The sequence below is a fragment of the Euphorbia lathyris genome, chromosome 3, assembly GCF_963576675.1.
Source record: "Euphorbia lathyris chromosome 3, ddEupLath1.1, whole genome shotgun sequence".
NCBI lineage: Eukaryota > Viridiplantae > Streptophyta > Magnoliopsida > Malpighiales > Euphorbiaceae > Euphorbia > Euphorbia lathyris.
The window spans coordinates 34,414,268-34,431,819 of NC_088912.1; the positions used below are offsets into that span (position 1 = coordinate 34,414,268).

Genomic DNA, 17,552 nt, shown 5'->3' on the forward strand with positions numbered 1-17,552 from the left:
ATGTCTTCCATGAAGAAACAATTGCCCATACTACAAAATCTGGACATCCGTTTTCAACAAGAATTCATACAGCTACACTTGTGATATGTTATGAGCACAGGTTTGGGATCTTGTTACAGGACCTTGTACCTTTCTCTTAATTCAAGTCTCTTTGGGGATTTCCTTCCTCTGCCTATATTTCTAGAAAACCAGTTAGAACTGGTTAAGCGAGAGTCTACACCTCTTGACACACAATTTAGGAGAATTCAACTTAATACATTTATTGATAATCTTCACTTTGAATAGCCATCGCATAGGAGGCTTTAAAAGGTAAAAGGACTCTGTTGTCTTGTCCAACAAGGAATAGAAGACTACTAATGAAATTGTAAATAGAGATCTAACTAGGAATCAAATACAAGCTGAAAAATAAACAACCTAATCCTGATAGGAATGTTCTGCATCTTCCTACCGTGTGGAAGGCCCGAAGACATAAAGCTAAAAATGCACTTAGTAACATCAGAATTATACATGAATTCAGACACACAGTACATGAATGGGCATGCAACACATTTGACTAAGATATGATCATATCCATGAAACCTCACAATGTCAACTTGAGCATGCTTTTGCCACAAATATATAGAAACTTCCGACTTAATTCCAGGCCGTAAGCTCAAGTTTCCAAACACAATTCAGTGTTTATGAAAGAAATATCAACAAGAGAAGGTTGAAAACAACAATATAACTTCAATTGACAAAAGCAATAAGATTCGTCGAAAGTAGAATCAGGCACCAACCAATACCATATATCTAAATACAATAGTATAGCAAGCATTGAGTATTCAGAGGTTCCAGGCTTCTTTTGTAAACAAATCTTATAAACTATAACAACTTCTCTTAGGTCTGGCAATTGATTTTTATATTTCTGAGTCAATACAGCATCAAACGTGTCCATTTTCAAACTTCAAAACCTCACACAGAAAGATGGTTCCAAAATACTTCAGGCACTCTCTCAAGAATTCAGATTTCCAACTGTACACTCATTGAGAAAATGAAAGAGTCCAGTTTGGTACATATCAACATAGTGAGGAACACTTCAACTATCAAGAGCTAGGCCGATGCCTGTTTAATTGCATGTCTATTGAATGTGGCAGGCGGATGTTTATAGCAGATCTAACCTACATCTGGTAAGATCAAAGTTTTTCACTTTATGCATTTGAAAAACATTCATAATGTTTTATACCTTTGGCTGGTCAATTTTTAGAGCATGTAGTCCTACATCTTCTCTTAGTATGCATATGTAAAATAAGCCTTTTATGCTAAATTAGATATTCAAACATTCTGATGATTAACAGTGCAATTATTGTTATGCTAAACCAGCTCCAAGAACTGAAGTCATATTTTATATCATGAAAATTTCATTGTAATCAGTTACACATCAAATGCCCAAACATGGGAAAATAGTATCCTATAAATAATTGCCCAATGAAGGAACGGCATTACTTGCCTCAAAAAACAATACCTAATTCAAACTCTAATTTGAAAAGGCCACAACAACAAATCCCAAAATTACCGACCTTTAATCAATTAGCATCTTCTCCACCTCTTCTCCTCTTCTTCTTCTTACTCGGCTGCTCTTCTGATTCGTTCCAACTTCCATCTTCGACTTCTATATTCTTCCTCTTTTTCCTATGCTCTTTCTTTGGCTCCCCGATTTTCATTTTCAACCCATCCTCTTCATGCTCACCAATGTTATCTACTGTCTTCTCTTCTTCCTTGTTACCCCTTTTGTTCTCAACTTCTCCGTTTCCAATTCCAACACCATTTACCACCGAATCACCAAGATTATTTCCGCTTCTACTCTTCTTCTTGTGCTTCTTTCTCTCAGTTTCCTCTCCCAATTTATTCTCAGCATGAGTCTGCTCTTCTCTGATTTTAACTCCCACTGAACCCCCATCACTGTCACCACTTTTCTCCTTCTTATGCTTCTTTCTCTCAGTATCCTTCCCCAAACTACCTTCCCCTTGACTCTTCTCTCCCTCAACCTTGTTTACTGTTCGACCTTCGTCATCGAATATCTTCCCCTTTTTCCTTCCATTTTCAAATCCAGTTGTCGGCTCCTGACTCACCTCAATGCTTCGGGTGGGTATTTCGCCGTTAGTAATAGCAGCAGTAACAGCCGATGAATCTGATTTGAGTTTTTTATGCTTTTTACGATGGGATTTCGAGTGTAGACGAACTAACTCATCCAATGAGGCGGCGGCGCGTCCAAGGTACGCGTTGACGGCCTGGGAAGCCCCAGTCTCGGCGGACAAGAACTTGGAGAGAACAGATGCAGCTTTAGAGGTGGTAACTGGTGTAGAAGATCGGATTTCGATTGATACCGTCTTCATGATTTAATTTAGGATTAGTATTTTTCTTTGCAGGGTTTAAGAATAGCCCCAAAAAAGGGAGCGTTCGTTTAGGGTTTATGAATCCATTAATTACAAAAAGTTCCTCCAATTTTAACAAATATAACATAACAACCATAACATTTTAATTTATAACAAAGAGGTTACCAAACTTCAATATTTTCTCGTAAACAGTCCTTTTGTCGAGGGATGATGTCGAAATTTGACTCTATCATTTTTTGAAATTGGAGATTTACCTCCAACATATCAAATTATATAATTTTACCTTTACTGTTGCCAAACAATATGGATTTACTTATATCTAATAGAAAATTTGAACGGACGATTTGATAGTTATTCGATTATTATATTGGATCTTCCAAATAAGTTTATCCATAAACAGAAACAATTGCATGTATTTTGATAGTTTATTTATAATTGTTTTAATAATATAATAAACATTTTATGCAATTTTCGTGCGATTAAATTATATGTTGCTCACTTAAATATAGGCATTTTGGGCTTCCAAAAACCAATTTACCATTTGAATTTACATAGTGTTTCTTTAGCACTTTTCAAAACCAATGTTATCTGAACTGTGTAGGTTTTGTTTAAATGCTCGAAATCGAGAATCCATTCTTAATTTTCTCCAATTAGTCTCTTTTGGCTTTTTCTTCTTCTACCTCTAGTTGATTTTTAACCGTTTGGACTCTGTTTAGGTATAGCGACGCTATTATAATTCAGTTTTGAATATTATCGCATGGTTATTCCTGAATTGCGTTTATTATTTTTGAATATTTTGGTTTAATTGTGTTATCTACTTGTTTTCATGATATGGTTTAAGAGTTTAAAGACATTGTTTAATAACTTTTGGTCAATTATATTAACCGTGAATATTATATTTTATTTGTTTTAGTTGTTTCAATTATATTATTATTGAAATTTTGATGTTTACACATTTTTAAATATATATATTATAAAACATACGTGTTTTTAGATAATATAATATATGTTTCAAATGAATTTATAATATAATTTTGTTGATTTGCAAATAAAAAAAATAAAAATACAAATTTGGTTAATCTCCGACTAATCTTCAAGGGCTCTGTTCGGTGGACTAGCGCTTAGCAGTTTTGACAACCTTGCTCTTTAGTCATCTGAATTTGCTTAAAATTACATTATTAATCCATAAGTTACGTGGCAAGCAAGAAATGATTCGGACAAATTGATATGTATATGCTTTAAACAATTTCAAAAGACTAATAAATTATTGTAAGCAAGTTCAGAAAGTCAATAAGTCATTTTAAACAATTTCACGTGATCCATTGATCATTTTAAGAAGATTTAAGAGAAGAAGGATTAATAGAGAAATAGAAATAAATTGGTTTGTTTTGCATAATGAAAACAAAATTATATTTTTTCTGATATTAAATTTGACCTTTTATCCCCAGATTTTAAATTTTTACTCTTTAGAGCATCCACAATGGTTGGTTACAACCATTGTAGTTTTTGGAGAGATAGTCACAAGGTTTAGTAACAACCCACTAGAGGGGTTGTTACTTTTAAATTTTTAAAGAAAAGGCTTGTGATTGACTACAAGCCCCTCAATGGATTTCTAAGAGATGACAAATTCCCCCTTCCAATGATTAATTCCTTATTTGTCCATCTCAATGAAGCCCATATCTTTTCAAAATTTGATCTCAAAGCAGGTTTTTGGCAGCTTGGGATTCATCCAGAAGATCGTTACAAGACAGCATTTTGCATTCCTACAGCACAATATCAATGGAGAGTTATGCCTTTTGGGCTGAAAACAGCCCCATCTCTGTACCGAAGATTCGGATCATTATACCCATTTAGCATGTAGTACCTCTTCACCATTCTTTGATAATGAAAGTCTAGATCTTTTTTCTTCAAAGAGCAGCATTTCATATCAAAGAATTCTTGTTTCATCTGGTTGTGATATTTTTTAGGATCGCCGATGAACTGTTGATGGATTTCACCCAGAGCATGACTAGCAGTTGGAAGATTGAGAAAGGCGGCCATCTTGTATGGTCCAAGACTTTGGTACCATTCTCGAAGCGTGCCTGTAAACCGGGAGACAAATTCAGTTAGCACCTCCTTCATGGTGACATCTTGTTTAGTCATTTGCAAATCTATCCATGCTGCCATTTCATGGAGATGGTCTCTCCATCGATGAGGAGGGAGATGATCAAATGTGAACCAAGGACCAGATGTTGGCTTGGTAGTTTTAGGTTCTTCATAGAACATAAAATCTTCATCAACTGGTTCTTCAACTGTGGGTTCTGTCACACCAGGGGTTGGTGCAGAAGAATGTTGTTCATCAGCCATGAGTATCTGAGTAATATCAGTAATATCAGCATCAAGTTCTGAAGGAAGATCTTCAGATGTTCCTTCTGAGGAGTCTGTAGAATACTCCGGGACAGTGATCATGGAAGCCATATTGGAAAACATAGGTTGTTTGTCTTTTGAGGGCCTGTGATGTTTTGGCTTCGGAGAATCTTCTTCAAATGAGCCGGAAGAAGATAAAACTTTTGTGGGTGGAGCTTGAAGTTGTTCATGGATCATCTGAAAAGGAGTATATGTTTGTGCTGGAGGTGGAAAAGGTGAAAAATGATGAGGGGATCTGGAAAAGGGATCCACAAATTCTGGAGGAGAAGTTGAAGGTTGAGATTGAACATTTGCCAAGTCTGCTTCTACTTGAGCTAACTGATCTTTTAACCTCCTAATCTCAGCTTCTTTCTGGTTGAATTCTTGACCAAATCTTCGCTGAGAGATCAAAGTTCGAAGATTGTTGTCAACCTTTTGGATCTGCTGTGTCAGATCTTTCTGCGTTTTGAGTGCAAACTCTGTCAAAGAATCAACCTTTTGGGACATGTGTTTCTGGGAGGAAACCATATGCTCAAGCTTGTGATCAATCTTTTGAAGATAATTATTCTGGGCTATGGCATTGTCAGTCTGCCAGTTTAGCACAGACTCAAAGGGTTTAGGTTCTTCAAGATGGCCAGTGTGGGTAACAGTATGGGAAGGTATGTAAGGAAAGGATACTGTTTTAGACTGGGTGTTGGTTTGTTTTGTCAAAGGTGGGAAATCTTCTGGGGTAAAACTGGTGTTCATCATGCATGGTTGTACAAGAGGTGGTAGTTCTGGAGAATTAACAGGTGGAGAAGGATGACACCGTCTTTTTAATTTTGCAAGAAATTCAAGCTCCCTTTTGTAGATTGCAAGAGGCTTTAGATAAGCTGGGGTGACCTTAAATTGAGGGTCTGGAGTGATATCTTTTCTAGGATGGATACCGATCCAGGGCGCATCATCATCATCAGGCTTTGTCGGAGCTCTGGTTGAGGACGAGCGACATGCTCCTTTTTTGGATGGCTTTGTTGTTTTCTTGTGCGAGTAATTATCGCAAGAATCATCATCAGAATCAAGATCTCCTACACATGTGCACGATGGATCACACATCCTACTACCGGGAACATCCCAGATGAAATGACCATCTATGTGTGAAACATAGGTGTGTCGACCATCAGGCCCAAAACTATGGATGGGAATTTTCTTTTCTCTCGGAAAAGAGGCCGGAGAGATCATCATGGCTTGGTGAAAGGAGTGCCTTGGGGGCTGAAAAACTGTTTTTACCAGTCCATCTTCCCTGTTTTGAAAGGATGAAGAGGTGGTTTGGACGGGCTGAGAAATCTGGTGCAATTTCTCATATGCAGTGAGCCATTCAAGAGGCATCAACTGAGTAAGCTCTTCCCTGGAGATCTGGCGAGGGATTTGTACAATTGTTGGATTATCATCTTCCTCCGCAATTAAAAACAAGGCTTCAGATGAAGTACTCTGGGTTGGCATGTCAAGTGCATGATTCTGGAGCCGATAAATGAGTTGGTGGTGAATTGTTGCTGCAACAGCTGTTGAGATTTGTTCAGCACCAATTAGCTGTACTTGAATCTTAAAGGTGGAAGGAAGGTTTGGGTCGTGTAATGAAAGGTTGAAGTTTGGAAAAAATGTTAGAACAATACTACCGGCATTGAGTGTTTTTAAAACTGTGCCGATGACAGCATGTTCAAACTTAAGAAATCTAGTATCCAACATGCTTACTCGTGCTGTGACTGGAAGACCCTTCCTACCATGAAGAGTCAAAATAATACGTACTGCCCCAAGGTGGAAATGGGAGTATCCTTCTTGCCTCCATTTGGATATGAAAGAAGTAGGAATCTCTAAGGTTACATATTGTTCTGCACTGGTAGCCTTCAGAGAACATTGGTCCATTTTGGAAGTTTGGACATATTCTTTAGCATACGGTCGTCTGGTGGAGATCAAAGACCGGATACTGCGTGTGATAGAAGAATCACGCCTATAAATGTTGTAGGGATTGATCAAGGGTAAGTTGGTTGAGTGGATTTGAGCATCTTCTGGAACATAAGAGTATTCCACAAGATTTTCAATTTTTGAGGTTTTGGTTTGTCGAAAGGATGATGGGATAGAAAGAGAAGAAGAAAGTTGGATGGGATTAGAATTAGAAGTTGAAGGTAATTCCATGATTGAATGATCTTTCCTCTGTACTCCTTAATTTAATCAATCATACCTCTACCTTATGGCTCTGATACCAGCCGCTGGGAGCTCCTGCAATTCACACCGAAACGAAGGCCTCTTACACTTTTAATGGCCACGACATGGTTCTTTTATTGCAAGGAGACCAGAAACTAGGATCATTGTCTAAGATATGATATGATTATACTAAATTAAGAAAGTACTTTGGAAAGAGAGAAGGATTTAGAAAGCCATAACTTTTATTACACAAAGAGTATTTTACAATGGAAGCAAAGGATGATCTTACAAATGAGCTAAGGCTTCCTTATATAGGAAAAACCTTAGGAACAAGACAAAATAAAAAGATAAGAATAACATCTTATCTTATCTTACACACCACTCATCACACCATTATCTTTTTGAAAGATAAGATAAGAATCTTACCTTTCTTACACACCACACCATTATCTTTAAGAAAGATAAGAATCTTATCTTTCTTATTACACATCACATCACACTAGATTATTATTACAAGAAAAATACAAACTTGATACTTAAACCACAACTTTCTGGACAAGTGGCACTTATGTCTTCTGGATATTTTCATATGTAATGACTAGGAGAGAGATTGAAGTTCTTCCAGTCTTCATCATCCGAATCAATGTCGCCATACAGAGATTCGTACCATGGTCCTTTCCTTACCCGTGGGTCCGGATAAGGGTCTTGGGAATCTTGGAAGTAATGAGGTGGAACTTGAGGTTCTTGAGTTGGCACTTGAGTTGCTTGGGGTGGCATTTGAGGTGGCACTTGAGTTGCTTGAGGTGGCACTTGAGGTGGCACTTGAGTTGCTTGAGGTGGCACTTGAGGTGGTCTTGATCTGGAAGAAGATGCTTGTCCTGGTTCTGGTTGTTGTTGTGAAGCCATAAATGGAGTCCGATTTGACACTAAGTGAATGTTGACTGGCTTGGCAGGGTACAGTGTTGTACTAAGAATTTGGTTAGTATTGAGATCATAACCATTAAGGCAACAAAGATAATTTTTGAGTGCCATTTTTTCATTTCCTTTGGTTTCCTGTATTGGAGTTAAGAAAGTATTCCACTCATAAGCTTCATTTTGAGTCCAAAATTTCCCTTGCATGTCTTGGAAGTATGGCCTGTGGATGATAAAGACTGCACTGGTTGATAAATGGGACGTTGCACTATCCCAGAGCTTGAGTCTTTCAATTATTTTCTGGAGTTCCTTTCGCCACCACGAAAGGGGGGCATACCAGTCCATTAAAGTCCATAACAGAGAATCACATTGCTGTTCTTCATGGAGGTGATGAAACATTTCCAAGACTGGTATTTCAATGGCAATGGAATAGAGAACCGTTAAGCACCAAATGCACCATAATTCGGAAGAGAGGAGATCTTGTGTGGGTTTCAGACGGAAAAGGATAAGGAAAGGGCAATCTTGGTAAAATTCATCAGGTTTAGGGAGGTTCCTTGCAGTGAGGAAGTCTTTGAAGTGAACAAACAGGTGGGTTTTGGCATAGCACTGAATTTCAAAAATATTTTTGAAATTAGTCCTAGGAGGAAAGGGGCGAAGGGCTACAGGATTCTTAGGAGTAGAGGATGCCATGAAGATGAAAGGTAGGGAGGCTATAGAGGTAATAAGTGAAGGTTGTGGTCTGGAAAGCAAGTCTGGGATGAGGTTCTGATGTCCTTTTATATGCTCCACATGGAAGTCATATTTTGCAAACCAGTCCTTAAGTCTCAATAATTGTTGGCTAGGGAGAGACTTATTTTTGAATTCAAGGATTTTCGGAAAAGATGAATTATCCATTCTGACAGTGAAATGATGGCCGATGAGATGGAATTCAAATTTCTTTATACCATTTTTTACCGCAAGAATCTCTTTGATCGTGGTGTGATAATGTTGCTCTGCAGCTTTGAATTGTCCACTAGCATGTCCACAGTAATGAGAAGTTCCATCAACTTCTTCAATAAGCAATGCACCCCAATGTTCATCACTAGCATCTGTTTGTAAAACACGCTTTCCAGTGCCAGGTATCTTTAATGCTGGAGGATTTTGAGCCACAACTTTAAGTTGCTGAACAGCTTTAGTTTGGACATGACTCCACGATGGTGCATTCTTTTTCAGCATTTTTGATAATTGGCTAGTGTGCTCAGAGACATGAGGGATGAATTCCCGGATGTAATTGATGATTCCCAAGAATTGCTGAATTTGCTTTACAGAAAGATTCTCATCAGGGAATTTCAATAATTCTTGAGAAATGTGGGGTCCAGGCTGATATTGGCCATCATGGAATCTCATGCCTAAAAACTCCACTGAGTCCTGTCCAATAATGCTCTTCTTTTCAGAAAGCATTATGCCATGCTGGTCTACAACGTGCTGGAATTGGGCCAAAAGACTATTATGGGCCTGAACGTCTTTTGAGAAGAGTAAGATATCATCAATGTAGATAAGAGCACTATGAAGGATGGGCTCAAAAATCTTAATCATGGCCTTTTGGAACAGAGATGGGGCTGTTTTCAGCCCAAAAGGCATAACTCTCCATTGATATTGTGCTGTAGGAATGCAAAATGCTGTCTTGTAACGATCTTCTGGATGAATCCCAAGCTGCCAAAAACCTGCTTTGAGATCAAATTTTGAAAAGATATGGGCTTCATTGAGATGGACAAATAAGGAATTAATCCTTGGAAGGGGGAATTTGTCATCTCTTAGAAATCCATTGAGGGGCTTGTAGTCAATCACAAGCCTTTTCTTTGCACGAACTATTTCTGACCGCTTCTCGACATAAAATGCTTGACAAGCCCAAGGAGATGTGGTTGGCTCTATCAAGCCCTGTTGCAACAATTGAGCACATTCTTCTTTTGCCAGGAGAAGGTCAGCAGGTGTCATGCCCGGATGCGTTGCCTTTGTAGGATTGACATCTTCATTAAGCTTGAAAGGCAATTTGATGAAGAAATCTTTATTTTTCCAAAGTGGTGAGGGATGCGAGAATTGCGAGTGGGAATCAGCACATGACTTCAAGAGAAGTTTTGTAATTTGTTGAAAATCTGGTGAGACTTCAGCTAGGGAGTACATCTTAGGGACGCACGTGTACAATTTTAATTGTCGTTTGAAACGAATCCCTTCAGGAAGAATTTGTAACCCTTTAGCTTTCTGGTAGACATCAAAACCAACTAAGATGTCTTTGTCTGGAAGTGCCGATCCAAGGACTTTGACCCAAATGATACAGTTAGGGAAAAACTGAATCCCAATGGGTTTTTTGGATCTGAGTGTAGTGGAAAATACCTTGCCATCTGCAGCCTTGAAATACTCATAGTGGGTTTCCCATGAGGTATTAGGCAAAATTGATGGATTAACCATCGTCTTTTGAGCCCCAGTATCCATAAGACCAATAACAGAAATGGGTCTGTCATATTTGGACGGCAATAGATGAATATTTACCAGGGGATAAGTGGGAGTAAGACTCTCTGATGAGCATGATTGTAGGGAATAGATGGGAAGCAAATCATCAGAAACTGGAAAATCATCATCAGAATCTTCTGAAGAAGAAGAATCTGTATAATCTTCAAGGGCGAAGATGGTTTCTGGTGTTGCTTCATCTTGCTCTGAGTACAAGGATTCAACATCTGCATCTTCAAGACTGTAGGAAAGTTGTTGGACCAATTTTTGAGCCTTTTGTGGCTGATTTGGACATTTACGAGCGTAATGCCCCTTTTGACCACAAATGTAACACCGATCAGTCCGCTTATTCCTGTTGGTCTTTTTCTTGAAAAACTTGAATCGTTTTTGCCGTCTGGACCCTTGATATGAATTAGGGAATTTAGAGAATCTAGAGAGCTTCCTGTAGTGTTTCTTCTTTGAGGGACGACAGTCACATTTGCTATCCTTGCACTTGATATGTAGGTAAGATTTGTTGCAAAATTTCTGAGCAAGATTTCTTTGGGACATGATATTGCTGAAGAGGCGTTGTTGCTCACACAATTTCTCTAGAGCAAGAATAGTGAATTGGTGAATTTCCCCAATGCTGATGTCGGCGAAATTTCTGCCTGTAGCTGTGATGAGACGTTGTAACTCTGGTTGGAGTTCGGTTGGTAGAGAGGCAATGTAAGTGTACCGAAGATTCGGATCATTATACCCATTTAGCATGTAGTACCTCTTCACCATTCTTTGATAATGAAAGTCTAGATCTTTTTTCTTCAAAGAGCAGCATTTCATATCAAAGAATTCTTGTTTCATCTGGTTGTGATATTTTTTAGGATCGCCGATGAACTGTTGATGGATTTCACCCAGAGCATGACTAGCAGTTGGAAGATTGAGAAAGGCGGCCATCTTGTATGGTCCAAGACTTTGGTACCATTCTCGAAGCGTGCCTGTAAACCGGGAGACAAATTCAGTTAGCACCTCCTTCATGGTGACATCTTGTTTAGTCATTTGCAAATCTATCCATGCTGCCATTTCATGGAGATGGTCTCTCCATCGATGAGGAGGGAGATGATCAAATGTGAACCAAGGACCAGATGTTGGCTTGGTAGTTTTAGGTTCTTCATAGAACATAAAATCTTCATCAACTGGTTCTTCAACTGTGGGTTCTGTCACACCAGGGGTTGGTGCAGAAGAATGTTGTTCATCAGCCATGAGTATCTGAGTAATATCAGTAATATCAGCATCAAGTTCTGAAGGAAGATCTTCAGATGTTCCTTCTGAGGAGTCTGTAGAATACTCCGGGACAGTGATCATGGAAGCCATATTGGAAAACATAGGTTGTTTGTCTTTTGAGGGCCTGTGATGTTTTGGCTTCGGAGAATCTTCTTCAAATGAGCCGGAAGAAGATAAAACTTTTGTGGGTGGAGCTTGAAGTTGTTCATGGATCATCTGAAAAGGAGTATATGTTTGTGCTGGAGGTGGAAAAGGTGAAAAATGATGAGGGGATCTGGAAAAGGGATCCACAAATTCTGGAGGAGAAGTTGAAGGTTGAGATTGAACATTTGCCAAGTCTGCTTCTACTTGAGCTAACTGATCTTTTAACCTCCTAATCTCAGCTTCTTTCTGGTTGAATTCTTGACCAAATCTTCGCTGAGAGATCAAAGTTCGAAGATTGTTGTCAACCTTTTGGATCTGCTGTGTCAGATCTTTCTGCGTTTTGAGTGCAAACTCTGTAATTATATAAGGATTAAAACGTAAATTACTCACTTATTAAAAGCAACTTTAAAAGCTGCTGAGGGCGCCTGACGCGCCAGATTTGGCGCGTGTGAGCCACGCGCCAGATCTGACGCTTTTAGCACCCTCGGTGGCTTCAAATTATAAAATGTTTGGATTTTAGAGAATGTTGAAAGCTTGTTACCAAATGAAGTTACAAACTTTATGTGGTTATAACCTCTCTAGTGGTGGGTTATTACTCCACATGGGTAAGTTACAACCCAATTACCACCACTAGAGATGGTGTTAGATTCATTCGATTATTGGTTTCAGAACCATGGCGTGCATAAGGGCCAATTCGTCTTTGATCTTACCTAGTTCTGTCTTCACTATGATTAATTCAACAAAAGTCTTCTCGAACTTGTCTGCCTTCCTTCGACTACAGCAAGCTCCACTTTTGCCAATCTACTGTTAATATCCATCAAGGGCATTAATGGAACTTAATTGAGCCATTCTGCCCTTTCTTTGCTCCTCTCCATAGTCACATTAGTTTTCTCGCCTTTAATCAGACATTATGCAAAGACCAGTCTTTGATCTTTAATGCAAACTGTCACTGACACAATTCCCTTCCCACAAAGCTAAGAATAAGATAGTCACACACAATGAATGTGAGGAAGAACCTCTTTTGTTAATATTTACAAGTGTGGACCCTTTTATAAGCATTCCATTATATTTATGGTAACTTCTATTTATAGCCTTCCCATCACCGTAAAATACGACTAGGATGCATTCAATCCAAGGGTGGAGGTTACATCTTTAGAAAATTCTCACCCATTCAGAACTGCCTAGAAATATTGTAGGGACAATCAACTGAATGGTGCAGAGATGATTTCAAGAGTACATCTGCATTTCATGACAGCCGGTAGAAAGCGCAAGCTCATGTCTTGGCAATTCTGGCAACTTCTGGTATAATCTGATAGGCACCTCGCAGATAGTGTTGGCTGAGATATACTAATGTTTGATCTTTCCACGCCCAAACTTAGTAAGTCCATCCCAGGTTTGAATGAGGACAGATCTGTAGGCTATCTAATTGGACTTGTCGTAAAGAAATTATTACGGCTTGTGAATTATAGCAAGAACCGGGTCACAAGGATCCCATAGGGGAAACAACATGTGTCATTTTTGTTAGAAAAACAACACATGTCATTTCCCCCTAGGGACCGGGTTTCTTTCTTTCTTCGACGTCTGTGGTTCTCAATTCTTGTTGAGAATGATCCCAGTTTTTACCAAGATTAAACCTTTTGAGAAATTTGTATTCTGCTTGTCTGTTTTTGTCGGCATAATATGAGAAACAATCTAATTAACAAGATAGGTCAAACTGCTGAAATATATGAAGCACTGACAAAATTAAAAAGAAACAAAAAGAAATTGTTATTCTCAATCTTTCCTCGTCTGTTTTCAGCATTCTTTTTTGCCTCTCTTATACAAAGAGCATCTCAAATCAAGAGCAATAAGTGTGAAAGAATACAACACATATATCTCTGGGATGGGATATTTTAGTATTGGATATAAGGTAAAATATTACTAAATATGTACATGTTGTTTTGGAGTTTATGTACCTTTCAGTTTGGATAATCACAAACTGTAATTTGCAGTTGAGAATTCTCTTCAGCCACATATTGTCTAACAAAAGCTCTTCTCCACCAAACCTCAAATGCTCTCTGAATGTTAGGGCAGTCATCCCCCTTATTCAGGAATCGATCGAACCAATTTAGTAAAATATCTTGCTGTTGTAGCAATGGAAGTGTAAGAATCGTCCGCCCTAATCCCTCCTCGACTTGTTTCTTATCAACAGATTTGCAAGCCCTTCTGATCCATCCGAAGTCTTCATAAAGAGCTTCCAACCAGGTTGACAACAAACAAAATCTAGTTTCTTTTGGCACCAAGATTTGTCCTTTTCCAATGGCAATGCATAGTTGTGCAGTAATCTTACTGATTTCGTGTCGGTAGATTATGGGAACTTTTGAATGGAGAACTGCAAGCTCCGTCTGATCTGCCCATGCTTTCACAAACTCTTCTGCTGATTTTTTGTCTACTAGAATATCAACTATCCACTGCAAATTCTCAGCTTCTCGAGCTATTTCACTCATTACACCTCCTCGGCCATCAGTTACACTCGTAGCTTCAGATAAGCATAGAACAAGTGAACTAAGACATCCATGGCAGAGAGAGTAAAGTGTATCTTTAGAGACATCAAGCTGGTTATCATGATGAGATGAATGTTCTCTAAATAATCGAGAAACTACAGTCTTCATCTCTCGACGAGCTTTATCATCTTTAGCTTGTAGAACACCATTGAACAGTTTGAGGAAGATGTCATCGGCAGTTGTAGAAGTAGATTGCTCAGATGTTACTCTTTGGAGAACTCCAGTTGCTGAATCATGAAGCTGAAGTTCACTCAGATGAGAGATTATCTTTTCCTCTTCATCCTCTGACCATGGCACAGCTTCCAAGTATTCTAAGCATGACATAATCCCCGTATCAAACATGATATCTGCAGATACCTAGAGAACAGCACTGACAAATGAACAACTTGCAGGAAGAGAAACCAGAATGGACAAACACAACAGAGAAAAATCCATCATTTCCTATATTAAACGCATATAGGCGACATATTACTAATGAGATTCATCTGACTGAAATGTGCAGCCCTAAGTAAGCTCAATATTATAGCAAAATTACATAGGAAACAGACAATTCTAACACCAACGTTTTTCTTACCATTTCTCTCATTTTTTGAAATGACAAAACAAACGAAAACGAAAATACATCAACGAATAATCTGCACCTCTTTTGTTGCTCGAGGAAAATCTGGTATCGCAGGTTTATTTAACTTGGACTTTTCATTTTCTAGAACATAAAGGTTTGAGATTCTCAACTCGCTTCTTCATTAATTTAGCAACTAATCCCGTGCATTTTCTCATGAAAATAAAATCAGAATGCCTTTCATCACTGAAGTAATAGACCCCATAAAAGGCATGCTCTATCAAATTGCAATAATCAATCAAAACATAGCTTTTGGTCCCAGCCTTCAAAGGTGTTAATAATGCAATAACTTCTATGTTCATCCATTTGGGTGCAACTCAAAGACCCTAACTCCCGATTCACCTCTCATTCAATACTGGCTGTTTTCGCTCTTCATGTGACAACGGTCAGTTTATCCTTCTTATGTGCAAACCAAATTAGCAAAAATATCAAAATCAACAGCAATTTTCCTCCATATTCCACAATATTTTCAACAAGTTACACAATTAGGGGAGGTGAAACAGTATAATCATAGATTTGCAATACTTTACTCTAAAATCCTAAAACATCCAATACACTTAATCAAACCAACAATCTATTAAACAATAACTCCTAGAACATCATCTTCCAACTCCATTTCTTTCTCCTGTTCCCAAATCCCCACAGCCACCAAACTAAAGGCAAAACAAGTAAAAATAGCCAAAAGCACCAATAAGAAGAACAATTCAAGCAGACGATTAAAAGATCAAACCAACACAATGCAAGTCAAAAACAAGCTCAAACATAAATACAAAGAATTATGTTAATACCTTGAGGAATGCCAAAACTTTAATGACCTCCTCACCCATCAATCTCTTCTTGAGATCATCGGAATACATCAAAACCAGAGTCTCCAAATAAACCTCTACATCATCGCACTCACTAATCTCCACAGAATGCATAATTCCCTTTTCTCTCTCTCTCAATTTCTCCCTAAAAAATCCACTCTTCTCCGCCAAAACCTTTCTATGCACATCACATGAAATCTTGTGCCCATCTTTCCCAATCACGGTTATCCTCACATCACCGTCTCCCAACCCACAATTATTCAAATCATCAATTTCTTTTACTAGTTTAGAGATTTTCGATTGAGATTTGTGGCGATTCTGTTCAAAGGATTGTTCCTCAGACATCATTTGGAAGAGGGTCGGATGATGCCCGGGGCGATTTGGCGGGTGATTCGATTCGTTGGGGGTGAAATGGGGTGGGGGAGAATAAAGGGTTTTAGAATTAGGAGAACCCAAAACCCTAGACAGTACAGTTGTGGAAGAAGTTCTTGAAGGTGAATAAGCAAGTGTCGGGTCTGAGATAAACCCTTGTTTTATCATTGCTGAAACTTCCCTTGAGGTTGCCATTTGAATTCAATTCAATTCAATTCAAGAACCTCAGTCAAAGGAAATGAAGTTGAAGACCCCTTTATTGAATATTTGGGATATTTGGGCCGGGAAAAGCAGAGAAAGAGGTAGAATCCAAGAAAGAAAATCGAAAAGTTGAGAACTTTGGATCTGTAGTTGAATAATGAAAAATGAGAAAGGAGCTGCACAAAGTGAGAGTAATAATTATTTTGGCAATTTTTAAACTTTTTTATAAACCTGAATAAACGGTTGTTTTTCTTTTTCTAGAATGAGATGAAAGAATACATAATTTGTTTTCACGTGCGCTCACGTGACTTGTTTCCTCTAAATCATGAGAATTGGGATAAGAAATAGGCAATAACCAGTCTACAGTTTTTGTATTGTATGGATATTAATTACTCAATGAATTTATTTATTCACTATTAAATTTATTAATCTTAAAATATTTTTAATCTTCAACTTATAATTTTAATAAATTTAAAATTAATGATAAATGACTAAAATTCAAAAACCAGGAAGCACATTATGCTTTTTTTTTTGCCTAAGAAATATAAAAATCATCAATAATTCAAAGACAATTATTCCTCACATAACCTTCCAAATTTTATTTGCGCATTAAATCTAATAACTTTTTAAATGTTTTCACATCTTATTTAATAATAGTGGATGTAGTATTGTTAATGCATTTGTTTTGTAATTTAAAGTTGATTAATTATTCCATACCAAATATGCAATAATTGAGTGTGGGATCCTCATTTATTTAATCATTTAGCTAACTTATGTACTACAGTATATATTACTATTAATATTATCAATAGGACAGTTAGGAAATTTTCAGAAACTCATATAAAATATGATGTAACCATGATATATGTGACTAGGATTTTGATCACATGGACTTTTATAACCATGTAGTATTTGATTATTCACCGTTAAATTTAGACTTATTAAAATCTGAGGGTAGAGATTCAAAATATCCTTTTAAATTTAATAAGTTTATATTTTTTTTTAAATGTTAAATCTAATTGCGAATTAAAAAAAATATTTAGTCATTAAAATCCATAAGAACACTGATATATGCAACTAACCCTCCATCTCTCTCCCTCTACTAATTAACAATAATTCCATCTTTCAAAAAAAAATTAACAATAATTCTTTAATAGTATCTACAACATAAAATATAATTATCTTTGAGATAATTTCCAACATCTAAGATAATTTACATGATTCAGACTATAAATAGTTCACTCAATAGGCAGAAATTTATGATAGACCCAAACCTAGC

The 17,552-nt window shown here is 37.6% G+C and overlaps 1 protein-coding gene across 1 annotated transcript; it reads right to left on the reverse strand.

The window, feature by feature from the left end:
- Positions 1-13,475: 13,475 nt before the first annotated feature.
- Positions 13,476-16,481, reverse strand: LOC136224581 (BTB/POZ domain-containing protein At5g60050). Its single transcript, XM_066012947.1, has 2 exons — positions 15,683-16,481; positions 13,476-14,632 (listed from the first exon to the last, which is right to left on the reverse strand). Exons 1-2 carry the CDS (start codon positions 16,265-16,267, stop codon positions 13,691-13,693), a joined length of 1,527 nt encoding a protein of 508 aa, XP_065869019.1. The 5' UTR covers positions 16,268-16,481; the 3' UTR covers positions 13,476-13,690.
- Positions 16,482-17,552: the final 1,071 nt, after the last annotated feature.